Source organism: Vigna radiata, chromosome 7 (assembly GCF_000741045.1).
Source record: "Vigna radiata var. radiata cultivar VC1973A chromosome 7, Vradiata_ver6, whole genome shotgun sequence".
NCBI lineage: Eukaryota > Viridiplantae > Streptophyta > Magnoliopsida > Fabales > Fabaceae > Vigna > Vigna radiata.
The window spans coordinates 53,908,732-53,922,745 of NC_028357.1; the positions used below are offsets into that span (position 1 = coordinate 53,908,732).

General features: G+C 32.1%; 1 protein-coding gene across 1 annotated transcript in view; it reads right to left on the reverse strand.

Moving 5' to 3' along the window:
• The window catches only part of LOC106768338 (protein MICRORCHIDIA 4), a 29,580-nt gene extending 24,426 nt beyond the window's left edge, over nucleotides 1-5,154 (reverse strand). Inside the window, exon 1 of the mRNA XM_014653431.2 lies at nucleotides 4,512-5,154. Coding sequence (XP_014508917.1) covers nucleotides 4,512-4,908 — 397 coding nt within the window. The 5' untranslated portion in view covers nucleotides 4,909-5,154. The remainder of the gene's footprint in view (nucleotides 1-4,511) is intronic.
• Nucleotides 5,155-14,014: the final 8,860 nt, after the last annotated feature.

The following is a 14,014-nucleotide window of genomic DNA, read 5'->3' on the forward strand; positions in this document are numbered from 1 at the left end:
AAATTAAAAAAGATGTGTCCTGAACTTAATGGTCTCCAGACCTTAGAATGTGAGTCATGTCAATTAGATCTTCCTTTCCTAAAAGGTCTCAATCAATATGTAATTCTAGTTTTTCCATCATCCATTCTGATATATTGGGACCTAGTCGTATCTCCTCCTTTGGTTTTAGTTATATTGTTACTTTCATTGATGAATATTCAAGATATACTTGGATTTATCTTATGAAAAATCATTCTGAATTGTTAGCTATCTTTACATCCTTTTGAATGAAATCAAGAATCAATTTGGTCAAGTAATCAAAATATTAAGAAGTGATAATGCAAGAGAGTATTTCTCATCCTCTTTTTCTGCCATCTTGAGTTTCCATTGTATTTTACATCAGTCTACTTGTCCTCGTACATCGCAACAAAATGGTATATCATAACGAAAAAATAAACACTTGGTTGAAACTACCCGTACCCTTTTGCTTGGTGCCCATATTCCTGTCCATCACTAGGGGATGCCATCTTAACTGCCTGTTATCTTATTAATAGGATGTCTTCCTCCTCTCTTGATAATAAAGTCCCTTTCTCCATTCCGTTTCCTAATGATCCTCTCTTTCATACATCTCCCCAAGTGTTTGGCCGTGTATGTTTTGTTCATGACATGTCTCCAGGTCTAGACAAACTCTTAGCTCACGCTCTCAAATGTGTCTTCTTAGGCTATTCTTGACTCCAAAAAGGATATCATGTTACTCTCCTGAAACTAAGTATTACATGTTTGCCAATGTCACATTCTTTTAACAAACTCCTTACTTCTCTCAATCTGTTCAGGATGTTTTTATCCTCCAGCAGCTCCTTCCTATTCAAGTGGCTGAGTCAAATAGCTCCCCTGTCTCTATCCTTCCAAGTCTTGATCCCAATCCTCCTGCACCCGTCTCTATCATTCCAAGTTTTGATCACAATCCTCCTACACCTATCTCTGTCATTCCAAGTCTTGATCTCAATCCTCCTACACCCGTTTCTCCACATACTGAGATCATCACACACAGGGCCCCAATGGATAGTTCACCTCCCCAAGACAATGGTGAATCTCCTCCTTCAGATTCTTCTCCTTCGTCACTTCATCCCACGCCTCCTGGTGAAAATGATTCAGCATGGCCCATTGCCCTCAGAAAAGGTACTCATTCCACTTGAAACCCTCATCCTATTTATAATTTTCTTAGCTATCATCAATTTTTGCCCTCATATTTTTCTCTTTTATCCTCAGTATCTTCTTTTGTTATACTCAAGAATGTGAAAGAAGCACTTGATCATTCTGAATGGCAACAAGCTATGATTGCAGAAATGCAAGCTTTTGACCACGGTAATACTTGGGAGCTGGTGCCTGTTCCTCCGGGCAAAATGGCGGTTGGTTGTCGATGGGTGTATGCAAATAAAGTCGACCCTGATGGTGAAATTGATTGGCTCAAAGCTCGGCTTGTTGCAAAAGGTTACACTCAGGTTTATGGTCTTGATTATTGTGACACTTTCTCTCCTGTAGCCAAGATGACAACTATTTGACTCATTTTTGCCATGGCATCCATTCGTCACTGGCCACTTCATCAATTAGATATCAAGAATGTCTTCCTACATGGTGATCTAGAGGAAGAAGCTTATATGGAGTAACCTCCTAGGTTTGTTGCTCAGGGGGAGTCTAGCATGGTATGCAAATTGCGTCGATCTATATGGCCTAAAGCAATCACCACGTGCTTGGTTTGGAAAGTTTAATTCCATTGTTCAAAAATTTAGGCTAAAACACAGTTAAGCAGACCATTCCATTTTTTACTGTCATTCTTCTCTTAGGAAATGTGTTTACTTAATAGTATATGTTGATGATATTGTCATTACAGGAAATGATGTTGTTGGAATATCTCAACTGAAAGAGTACTTGTGTAGACATTTTCAAACCAAGGATCTTGGAAGTCTCAAATACTTCTTAGGCATTAGAGTAGCACAATCAAAAGATGGAGTTGTAATCCCCCAAAGGAGGTATGCTCTTGACATATTACAAGAAACAGGCATGATTGGTTGCAGACCGATAGACGGTCCCATGGACCCAAACCAGAAATTAAGGACAAAGGACAGTGAACTATTCTCCGATCCAGAGAGGTATAGGAGGTTAGTTGGAAAACTGATTTATCTCACTATTACAAGGCCAAATCTATCCTTTGCAATTGGAGTGGTTAGTCAGTGCATGCAGGCTCCATCTGTTGACCATTGGAATGCTCTCATTCATATTCTAAGGTGTATCAAAAAGGCTATCGAACAAGGATTGTAATATGAAGATAAAGGAAGCATTCAAGTCTCTGGGTATTGTGATGCAGATTGGGCAGATTCGCCTATTGATAGACGACCTACTATAAGATATGGTGTTTTTCTAGGAGGAAACATTATTTCATGGAAAAGTAAGAAATAGAACGTAGTATCTCGATCAACAGCTGAAAGTATAGGACGATGGCATCACTCACATGTGAACTTATATGGGTGAAACAATTTTTTCAAGAGCTTCACTTCTGAAACATTCATACTATGAAGATGTATTGTGATAATCAAGTTGCTCTCCAAATTGAATCAAATCCAGTGTTTCACGAGAGGACTAAACATATAGAAAATGATTNTCATTTTGTTCGTGAAAAGTTGTTGACTAAAGAAATATGTACTGAGTTTGTTGGGTCAAACAATCAACTCGCAGATGTACTGACCAAGTCATTAAGAGGTCCTCGAATTGAGTTTATTTGTTCCAAGCTTGGTACATACAATTTGTATGCTCCAGTCTGAAGGGGAGTGTTAGATATATTATCTTTATATTTTATATTTAGTTAATTTGTTATTATTTGTACTTTAGGTTTAGCCCATATTTGTTCTATTATAAATAGAGAACTCAATGTGTATATTTAACACAAGGGAGTTTTCACTATATTCAACTGAAACTTACTCTTAACTTTCTCATCTTCTAATTGCTTAATTCAAACTATTGATCCTCACTTGCACATATCATTTTCTATGAATGTGTTGTGTTCTACCTCTCCTTTTCTCCTCCGTGTTTTTATTTCTTTAATTTCTTTGAACTCTTGGTTGAATAATAGAGTTCTCCTACTTTCTTAATAAATTTTTTGTAGAGGCTTAACTGATTGATGTTCTAAGATCCTTCCAAAGATGAGTGGGTTTTTCATCACAAGTATTACAAAAGACTTCAGAAAAAAAATGGTGTGTCACTTATAAGCATGTTATATTAGATGTGTGAAAGAGTAACTACAATACCAAGAACTCCGAGAGGCAAGGCTAAAGATTTTCATATAAGGACAGGGGTTACAGATATCACGTCGATTAGAAATATGGCATATATATATATATATATATATATATATATATATATATATATATATATATATATATATATATATATATATATATACACACACACACACATATAAATGGGTGTAAATAACACAAGTTATTTTGTGAGATTAAGTTAAACTTAAAAGTCACTTTATAAGATGGTATCACACTCTATCTTATCAAGATTTGTTGAATTTTTCATGTCATCCACTTTTGAGCCCTCCTTTATTCCCAAGCTCAAAATGTTTAGCCCTCAACAAAACGTGATGCATTAGAAATCTCACATTAATTAAAGATATAACCAAATTATATTATATAAATAGATACAATTCTTACTTTATAGGTTAGTTTTGTAAGATTAAATTAAACTTAAAGTTCCACTTTGACTTTATAAGATATAGGATTATGTCAGGGTCCATCTTTAGTCTTTACCTATTTGATTTAGTACTAGATATACTGACATTCAAAATGTCATCCCCAATTGCATTTATTTTTGTCGATGGTATAGTTTGATTGTCAGGGGGAAGAGGTTAACTCTAAACTTGAATTTTGGACAAAGACTTTGGAACCAAATGGTTTTCATCACTGGAATAAAAGTAGGCAAAAAGTATAAGTTGGATAAGTTAAATTTATATATTTGGGTTCAACAGAGATTTATGAAATGGTATAACTACCCTGACATCTAAAAGGCATCCCAAGAATCTAATATTCATTCTAATTTTAAAACTTTGGGGTTAGAAACATACGTGGTAAATTATATTGCTTACAGTTTGGAATAACCATAGTTATAAATTAGCGGAGAAACAGGCATTGTGTATCACCATTGTTTATCTTAACATAGTTGGTGTCATTTCCGTTACTTTCTATTAAACAACTAACAGGAGTCTTTACATAGTTGGTTTCATTTTCTTGATTTTCTATTCAGTAACTAGCAGGAGACGTTGTAAAATATCAGTGGAATGGCTTCCAACCACGGTTAAAAAATAAAGAATTGAAAATAATGAAAACCAAATAAAAACATTACTCTTTACCACTGATAGTTACACATTAAAGGCCAAAAAAACAAGAAAATAAAATATAAAATAATTCGAAACACAACAACTCCTACAATAAGTAACAGATTCATATAAGATAGACCAAATCAAAAAGCACCTGATGAAGAATCAGAACCACCGCAGCCGGCACCATCGTAATCCCCAGCCTTCCAGAACTGCTTGGAGCTATTCACTCCCAGTGTAGTATACAAATTGGATCGTGATGCGGAATTAGAAGCCCACTCTGGCGCCGGCAAAGCCAGCAGATCAGTGGGTGGAGAGGCCTCCGGAGGGAGAGGGCTGAGGAATCCAACAGGCAAAACCGTTTCAGCATAGGTTCTCCGCTTTTTGGAAGGACTTCCTCCGTTCTCCGAATGAACGTCCTCGTTCTCCGAATCGCTGTCGCTGCTGCTGACTTCGATGACGGAGTCAGGAGGAGGCACCGCGCCGGGTCGCGATTTCCTCTTAGTTATAATTGGAGTCTCCGACACTTCTTCTTTTACGCAGACATCCATACCGCTTAAATGGACAAAGATTCAAAAGATTTAGTAATACCCAAAATATATGAGAGAATATAAGAGAAGATTATTGTGCAGATTTGAAAATTGAAGATTATGGTCCCAAAAGGATTCTGGTATCTCGTCTCTCTCTTCGGAGGGGAAGAGAGACGGAGGAAAATCCCATACTCGGCCCTGGGAGGAAATTCTGGTGCACCAACTCCTCAATTTCTTTTTTTAAAATACCTGTGATCAGGTCATGAAAACCCCAAGAATATGTTTTTTATCAAACCTAGTTTATATAATTTTTGTTCATGTTTTTAATAATAAAAAATTACAAAATTATTATTATTATTTATAAAAATATATTAAAAAGTTTTATAATTTTTTATTATTAATATTTTTTATTATAAATAAATAAATTTTATAATTTTATTCTCTATAATTTTTATTTAAAAAATAAAATTGATAAAAAGTTATTTTAATTAAAAGAACAGTTACTAAAAAAAAGTAAAATTGAAAAAGATATATGTTTATATTAAAATAAATAATTTCTAACAATGTAAAACTAAAATAACTTACATGTTTGATAAATAATTATAAAGATATAATAATTTATTTTTATGAAGGATTTAAAATATTTTATAAAAAATATATATTTTCTTTAAGGAAAAACTTAAAATTTTAAATTTTAAAATTTTGAAAGATTACTCAAGTTATTTAAACTAAATAATTTTAAATTCTTTCTTAAAAGAGAGGTAAAGATTTGAAATAATTCTGTCCTTTTTTAATTGATTTTAGCTGGACTCTATGATTAAGTTTTTAGGATAATTATTTATGTATTGATAGGAATTAAAAAAAATTAATATTATAAAGTTATTTTGTAATTTAAATAGTAAAAAATAATATTTTTAACATTATTATATTTTTTGTCTAATATTAGTTAGATGGACCAATATATTAAAAAGGAGATGAGATTTTTTATTGATATTAGTAACTGTTTTTTTATCAACAAAATAAAACTTATTTTTTATCAATAATTAAGAGTTTTTTTAATGTTAAATGATAAAATTTCTAGTGAATATTTACTCAGATTTTTTATCAATATTAATTTAAAAGAACCCATTTACATGAACTTGCCAAAAAATAATTCAATCATCAATATCAAAAAATTAATAATCAATACAATTACGATTAACATCATAAATATTAAATATTGAAGAAGTTTAATTAAAAATAATATAGGCTATGTGAAAACCTAAATATAAAATTTAAGATTAGTATACATGTATATATTATAATAATTTGTTCTTCTTTATCAATATATTATTATAATAAAGTAAGAAATGTTAACAATTTTGAGGAATTCGTGTTGTGTTCTAAAAATAATGGAAATGTCTACGGGTTGATGAAATATATGATGAAATATTTGAGTGAATTGATTGTATAGGGTCTTGTTACCATGATTTTTACGACATCATTCATAAAATATATGAGTTAGAGTACAACAGTATTACTTCTCTAAATAGAGTACTATTTTTTTATTGTGAATAGTTTGATCCTTTTAGAGCTAGTATTAGAATGGATTCTAGGTTTAACATTATCGAACTCCACTTGAGAAACAGATATGGACCGTTTGATCCTTTCGTTCTACCAACTAATGTCAGACAGGTTTATTATGTGTCATATCCATCATTCCGCAATATTGACAAGCGTGATTGGGTTGTAGCAATACAAACCAGACCTAGAAGTCACATTAACTCAAATGAGGTTGAGGAAGATGTTGCCCACCAACTTGACCAAATGTCACAACCACAAGAAATTATTGAAGTTGAATGTATAATCGCATTGCACGATCCTGATGGTGATGGAGATGAATTAGAAACACCAATACAAGGAGATGATGAACAAAAAGAAGAAGAAGAAGAAGAAGAAGAAGATGATGATGATGACGATGAAGATGATGATGATGAAGAAGAAGAAGAAGAAAATGATGAAGATGATGATGATGAAGAAGAAGATGAAGATCATGATGACGATGATTGAATGTTGGAGATCTATTGTAGCAAATTGAACTATCATTTCAATAGAGTTGTGTAAAATACCATCTTAAAAGTTGTATGCAATTATTTTACATTCACTTTAATTTATAGTGATCCTTCTTTATTCTTTTGTATTGTTTCACTTTATTTGTAACCATTTCAATGCACTCATGACAAGAGAAGGTTCAAATCGTCCTGATAAAGGAAAGGGGGTAGCAAGGCCTAAAAAGAGGCAACGGCAGGCCCCAAAGTATGTACTTAGGTACCACTGTTGCCCCCAATCCATCATCCATGGGGCCTCCTCCTACTCTTGCAGTACACCCTCCTCCTACCCCTGCAGTACACCCTCCTCCTACTCCTGCAGCAAACCTTCTTCCTTCCCTTGTGATTATTACCCCCACTCCTCCCCCGACTCTACTTTTATACCTTCCTCATCTTCTAGACTGCCACACCATCTACTTATCCAGATTCAGCTGGTGATGGTGAAGGTGTTGATCCGCCCCTCCATGATCACCATGGATTGAGCCATATGGCAAAGGGTAACACTTTAATCCCTTTTTTAACAATTTTTATGTTTAAAGATTGCCTTATTTTAAATGACTTTTATTTCTTTATATGCAGGTTTATTCCATTTAGGGTTGCTTCCCAGGCCATCACACGGTCAATTAAGCAACAGTATTTGAGTCCATGGCCTACTTAGGGAGCAATACCTAAAAATGAGAGAAAGTCATTTTGGGAGCGTTTTAAGGTGAAAAACTTTAAACTAATTGTCATTCTTATTTTACTATGTTCATTAATCAATGTTTGTTTTGTTTATCATTACAGATGAAGGTACAATGGAAACTTGAACATGAAACACAAATACATAGAAATTTTCCTAACATTGCTTTTAATGTTTGAACAGGAAGAAATTACTACGAGACTTTCACAGGTTAGATCCGAACATGGGTCAGCTCCTACACCGGATGATGCGAGTAATGCAGATGATGACATCCGTAGGACACAGTGTTGGGTCGATGTCGTTGGTGGGAAGAAAAAGGGACGAGTGCACGTGTAGGACAACTTGCTGCAAACTATACAGCATCGAGAGGAGGTACACTGAAGCATCAACCTTCTTCCACCACTTCTACTAACGAGGCCATCGAGCGCTTGACACAGCTACTACAGCAACGTGACCAGGAAATCATGAATTAAGAGAATAATACAGTGACTTGAGAAGCAAGTTTACAAACTTCAAGTCCCTAGTCATGAGAGCATTGCCTCAAGCTTCAGACATTCCTTCCACCCTCCCAGTCACCCACCGTCCCTCAGCAGTCCAGATCAGTCCATCCCACATCAGTCCAGCCCACATCAGTTCAGCCCACATCAGTCCAGCCCACATCAGTCCAGCCCACACCAGCCCAGCCATCTACAGAGGAGCAGGATGATGAAGATCATTCAGATGACTATGTAGATTTTTAGTTTTATTTTGTTATTGATCATAGTTGTTAGAACATACTGATGTTAGTACATTTGGATGTTATGATTTTGCTACATTATCTTTGTTCAGAAATGGATGATGTTATTTTATGTTTCATATTTCATTTATAGAAACAACTTATTAAATTTGAACAATACAGATGATGTTATATTGTTGTTTTTTTCATCAATGATCGGATGATTTTGGGATGCACAATATGCATGCTTGTCTGTGTTGTGAACATTTTATGCAGGTATGTATGGCTGGATAAGAAATACAAACATGACATATTTTTTGCTGGATGTAACCGAAGGCTTTACCGAAGGCTTTTGCCCCTCGGTAATTACCGACGGCTTTTGTCCCTCAGTAATTTTTGAGGGTTTCTGACCTTCGGTAATTACCGAGGGGCAAAACTCATCAATAAATGTTAGTGACAAAAGTTTTACCTCGATAATAAGTCATTACCGACGACTTCTAGATGTTTCCGAGAAATTATGACCGTCGATAATGTCCTTCTTTTCTACATCATGGAATTATGCCGAAAAGAGATTATAATGTTTAGTAATGAAAATATGTCGGTGTATTGACATAAGGGTGTTGAGAAGATTGAGACTTTTTGACTTAAATATTAATATTCTTAAAAAAAGTTATATTAAAAAATAAATAAATAAATATATATATATATATATATATATATATATATATATATATATATATATATATATATATATATAAAAGTAAATGGTGAAATACGTGTGATGTTATAATAAAATACATGTAAAGTTAAAAATACATTAACAGTAAAATATGTGTGAGGATACATTAATTAAATATGTGTGAGAATATATTATGATACATTAAAGTGAAATATATGTGACGATACATTAACGTATGGCTTGACTACAGCATAGGAAACGAGGGCATGCAATATTGGTGTGGAAGAAGATAGAACTACTATGGTGTATAAGAGCTTAGTACTTTCTTTAAAGAGGGTTTACAGTTTCTATTATTAGAGGTATTTTCTTTCTTTCGTGATGTATGATTCTGGACATGTTGAAGAGATTAGTACTGGGATTGTAAAGTTGGTTATACTCTTTTTTTTCTTTTGTTGCCTTTCTATGTTTTGTGCACGTTGAAATAAATGATATGTTTTTTTTATTGTTCTGACGTGATCTTTGTGAATGGTTAAATATTTTGATTGTTTATGATATTTTCGTGGTTGATAGAGGGGGGAAGGTTTATCTATGTTAAGGTGCATAGTGGAAGTCCAGCTCAATGTTATAATCTGTTGCATTTCCCTTTAAGTATAAGATGTACTTATTGTTTTGATGCCGAGTGTTAGTGAAAGTCTAACTCAATATCATAATCTGTTGCATTTCTCTTTAAGTATAAGGTATACTTATTGTTTCGGTGCAGATTGATGATAGTAATAATTTATGGTTTTGTTGTCCTGCATATTATCAATATTGATTATAATGTTACATGTTCAAATGATAATTTGTGAAGTGATTTTTTGTTTAAAGAAAAGTGTATAATGGTTAGTTAATCAAGATGGAAGGGTACCATGTTGTTTTAGTTTGAGTCATATTTTTTATACCGAGCTGTTTATGATTTTAACAAGTGGTTGTGGTTGGCATTATCTGTGATGTCAAAAAATTGACCAAAGCGTGTTTATGGTTAAAAACCTAGTGTAAGTTGTGACCATAAAATGTAAGTGTTGATTCGTGTAGTAAAGTATTGAACCGCCGTGCTAGTTATGCTTGAAACCATGTTATCTTTAAAATGTATTGAGCTATTGATAGATTGAACCGTGATGTTTCTGGGTTGTACCGTGTTGTTTAGGCTTTCGATCGATCTGGTTTATGGTTGATGGTTGGTACCAAGTTGTATGTAACTATGGTCGTACTTTTAAGCATCGGTACGTGTTGATTAAGTCTTGAACTAATATTGTTTGTGGGTTATTTCATGTTGTTATTATATATTAAGTCCGTAAACAAATCCCTTAGGATTTGTGTATGGTTGCAAGATATTGTGTAGAGATAGATTTTTCACATCCACGCTTGATAAGATATTGTCTCATTTGGGTCAAACTCTCATGGATTTGCTTTTGATACCACTCCAAAAGGTCTCTTATCTATAGAGGTATTTATATGTATATAAATTCATATCGAACCCTTTTTTTACTGGATGTGGGATTTTGTTTGCATCCCAACAATTTAGCTAAACTATGTTATTTGATAGAGTTTGGATGTTTGACTGAGTTGCTTATGATGGTTGTCAAGTTATGTTCTGTTCGGTGTCGAGTTATGGTTCAACATGGTTGAGTTGGATATTGTTGGTTTTTCTTTATGGATTAGAATGGTTGGATTGTATGTGGGTAATGAGAAATGTGTGTATGAACGAGAGGTAAGGATACTTGATGTAGTAGTTCCAGGGGTGTATTTGTCCGACAAAACCTTCTAGAAGAGTGGTGGGGAGTAACATTGTGCACTTGCCTAGTGAACCTCCTTGAAAGAGTAATGGGAAGTAATATACTTGTTAGGTGAAGCTCTTTCGAAAAGTGGTGGGAAGTGATGTGTTTGTCCAATGAAGCATTATAGGAGAATGATGGGAAGTGACATTTGTGTTGGACAACTACATGCAATGACTATGTTGTAGATTAAACTTTTTAGGCTGAAACTAAACGTGGATTTATGGTTGTTGGTTGATGCAATAATAATTACTATTTGAACATGCATATCAAAATATTGAATAAGACATGTTATGATACGATTATCTTTACTTATTATGTTTTCTTTTAAGTAAACACATTTTTCCATATTTGTAGTTGTGGTTTTCACGTATAATAATGATATGACTTACCGTAAATAATGATTCAGATACATGACATTTAAGAGTATGAGAATTATTTTAAAAACATGTTATTTTCTGTATTTCAGATGTATTTTGAATAAAAGTATTTGATTATCCTTAAATGTTTTCTTTGTATTGAAAATGAATTTAGTAAGTGACAAATTTGGTTGATGAAATAAATGACAATTATATTTGGCATATGCACGAAAATATATTTGCATTTGTAATAAAACAAGATTAAACATACTCATTAAACATATTGAACAGCACCAATATAAAACTATTCGTCATAACTTCATGTCCCACAATAACTTGTTGGATTGGATCTCTCTTCCTTCAAATTATTGCATATTGAACACAAAACCTGATGAGTGTGAACATATCATGTGGTTGGAGGCCGATAGTCATGAATTAATTCAGTGACCTTGCAACATTTTATTTTCGAAAAAAGATTCACATAATTAATTACCTGGTTAAAAAAATATATTGGTATATTTTTATTTTTTTTACGAATTTTAGTATAAGAAAATTTATCTCAATAACTAGAAAGGGAAGTAAAAAAAAAAATAAACTTTTACTTTGATAAATTTCTCTTTTATTTCTAGATTATTATTTGGGCAAGTGAACCACTCCATTAATTTAAATGTTGCAAGTAGTTTAAAACTTGTGTGTGAAAATTAGTAATTATTTATTTGGAATTAAAGTCTAGATCTAAGTTTAATATTGAGTAAAAAAATTAATAACACATAAAATAACTTGTAATTTTTTTTTAATTTAGTGCAAAAATCTATGTAGAAAGACCAATTAATGTGACCTAATTCCTTCAAAATTGTGTGAGAATTACAGTTATAGGAAAGAAAATTTTTGACCAATCCATCCAACCCCTTCAAATTCAGTTTCTTAACCTGAAAAGTCAATTGTTTATAAGATTACACACCTTATATTTTTCCTAAACTATGTGTTAAAATACAAAAGACAATTTTTTTTATTTAATTATTTTATTATGAAAAGCTTCTAGATGTCTTTTGTTTTCTTTTTTGGGTCAGAGTTAGCAGGTAGGACTACATTTATTCCTTAAGCACTAATGAAACCAAAATCTAAATTAAAAGTGGGACCAGCTCTCTATTTTTAGAAGTGAAAATGATTAAGGTCATAAATATATTTTAATTAAAGGTTTTAAATATAGAAAGGTAGAGTCATTAACCATATATGTAATTTGTCCAGACTAAAATAAGTGGATATTTTATATAAACAACTAAATTTAAATTTACTATAGAGAAGTAATTAACAACAAAATATAAACAAGATTGGTGAAAATTGACTGTTAATTTTTAATTTGATTAGTATTTTTTTAATCTGCACTTTTATTCTTTAACATGCTATTAAATATTAACTCTTTAAGCCAAACTCATCAATCTTGTTACTTTAGATTTTTTTTTTTTTTTTATATCCCACATATTCAAAGTAAATTGGCACATGTAATGATTTATAGACACGAGGTTTTTTCACATCATTGAGTAACATAAACATAGGATGAAGAGATTCTAGGAAAAAGATATCCGTGGCAGACAGGAACTTTGAAGTGTTAACTCTTCTCTTCACATTCGATACAGGTAAATTCGTTAAACAATATAAATACTTTCATAATTGCTATGCTAAAAAAATTAATATCACTTAATCTGATTTATAATTAAATACATATTGGTTTAAAAGTAAATACATTTATTTTAAATCTTAATTTGTATTTTTTTTAATTTTTAATTCAATTGAATTTGGATTGATGTAAAGTGGATAGCTTTTTTCTTTTTAATTTTGAAAATCCAAAATTAATTTAAGATTTAAGCTAAGTTAGATTACATCCATATAAAATAGGATAGTAAGAGTCTAAAATAAGATATGATAGAATCATACAAGACTAGACTAAAAGTTGTTAGTATATTATTGTGGGACGGTTTGTTGAATCCAGTAAATCGGGTTCACATACATGTTATGTTTTTAGATTCAAAGTAAAATGGTTGTATAATGAATTTGTTTGCAGTTTGGTTGAAAATTATGTAAATTGTAGGTTGTAACTTCCAGATTTATTAGAACATGGTATAGGACAATAGATTAAAAAAAAGCATAAATGAAGTCACTTTTAGTATATATTTTTGAGTTGGAAAAAATAACATTATTGTCAACTTGGATAAAAAGTGGTTTAAGATTTTAAATATTAAACTCGTTTTTTCATGTCCTTTTATTTTCATAGACTTTAGACACATTATCTTTTTCATTTCTTTATTTTGTTATATGGAAATGCAGTTGTAACTAATACACTTATTAAGCAAGAGAAGCTCATAAAGTTGTATGTACTTTTTTTTTTTGTTTTCTTTTGTTTTTATTGTGTATATGGATTGATATAACCTAATTATCTCATTAATTTTATTTGTTTTTATTGATAAAGGAATATAAGGTTTGATTAGTCAAGCTCGTGACAACCAAATTCATATTTAAGTTGGACTAGATATAAAGCAAACTTAGATTAAAGTAAGACAAGACAAGCATAAATTAGGTTGAACTAAGTCAAACTCATGACAAGTCAAATCAAGTTTAGATGAGCCAAATTTAAGATGGGCTAGACTAAACTAAGGTTAGCATAGTTGGGTTGGATCTAAGTTAAGTTAGGTTGAGTCAGGATCAAGCCTATCAAATTTGGCTTAACTCATGTTAGGTTGAGTAAAGCTTATATTAAATTAACCAAGTCAAGTTAGAGTCATGTTAGATTGAGTCA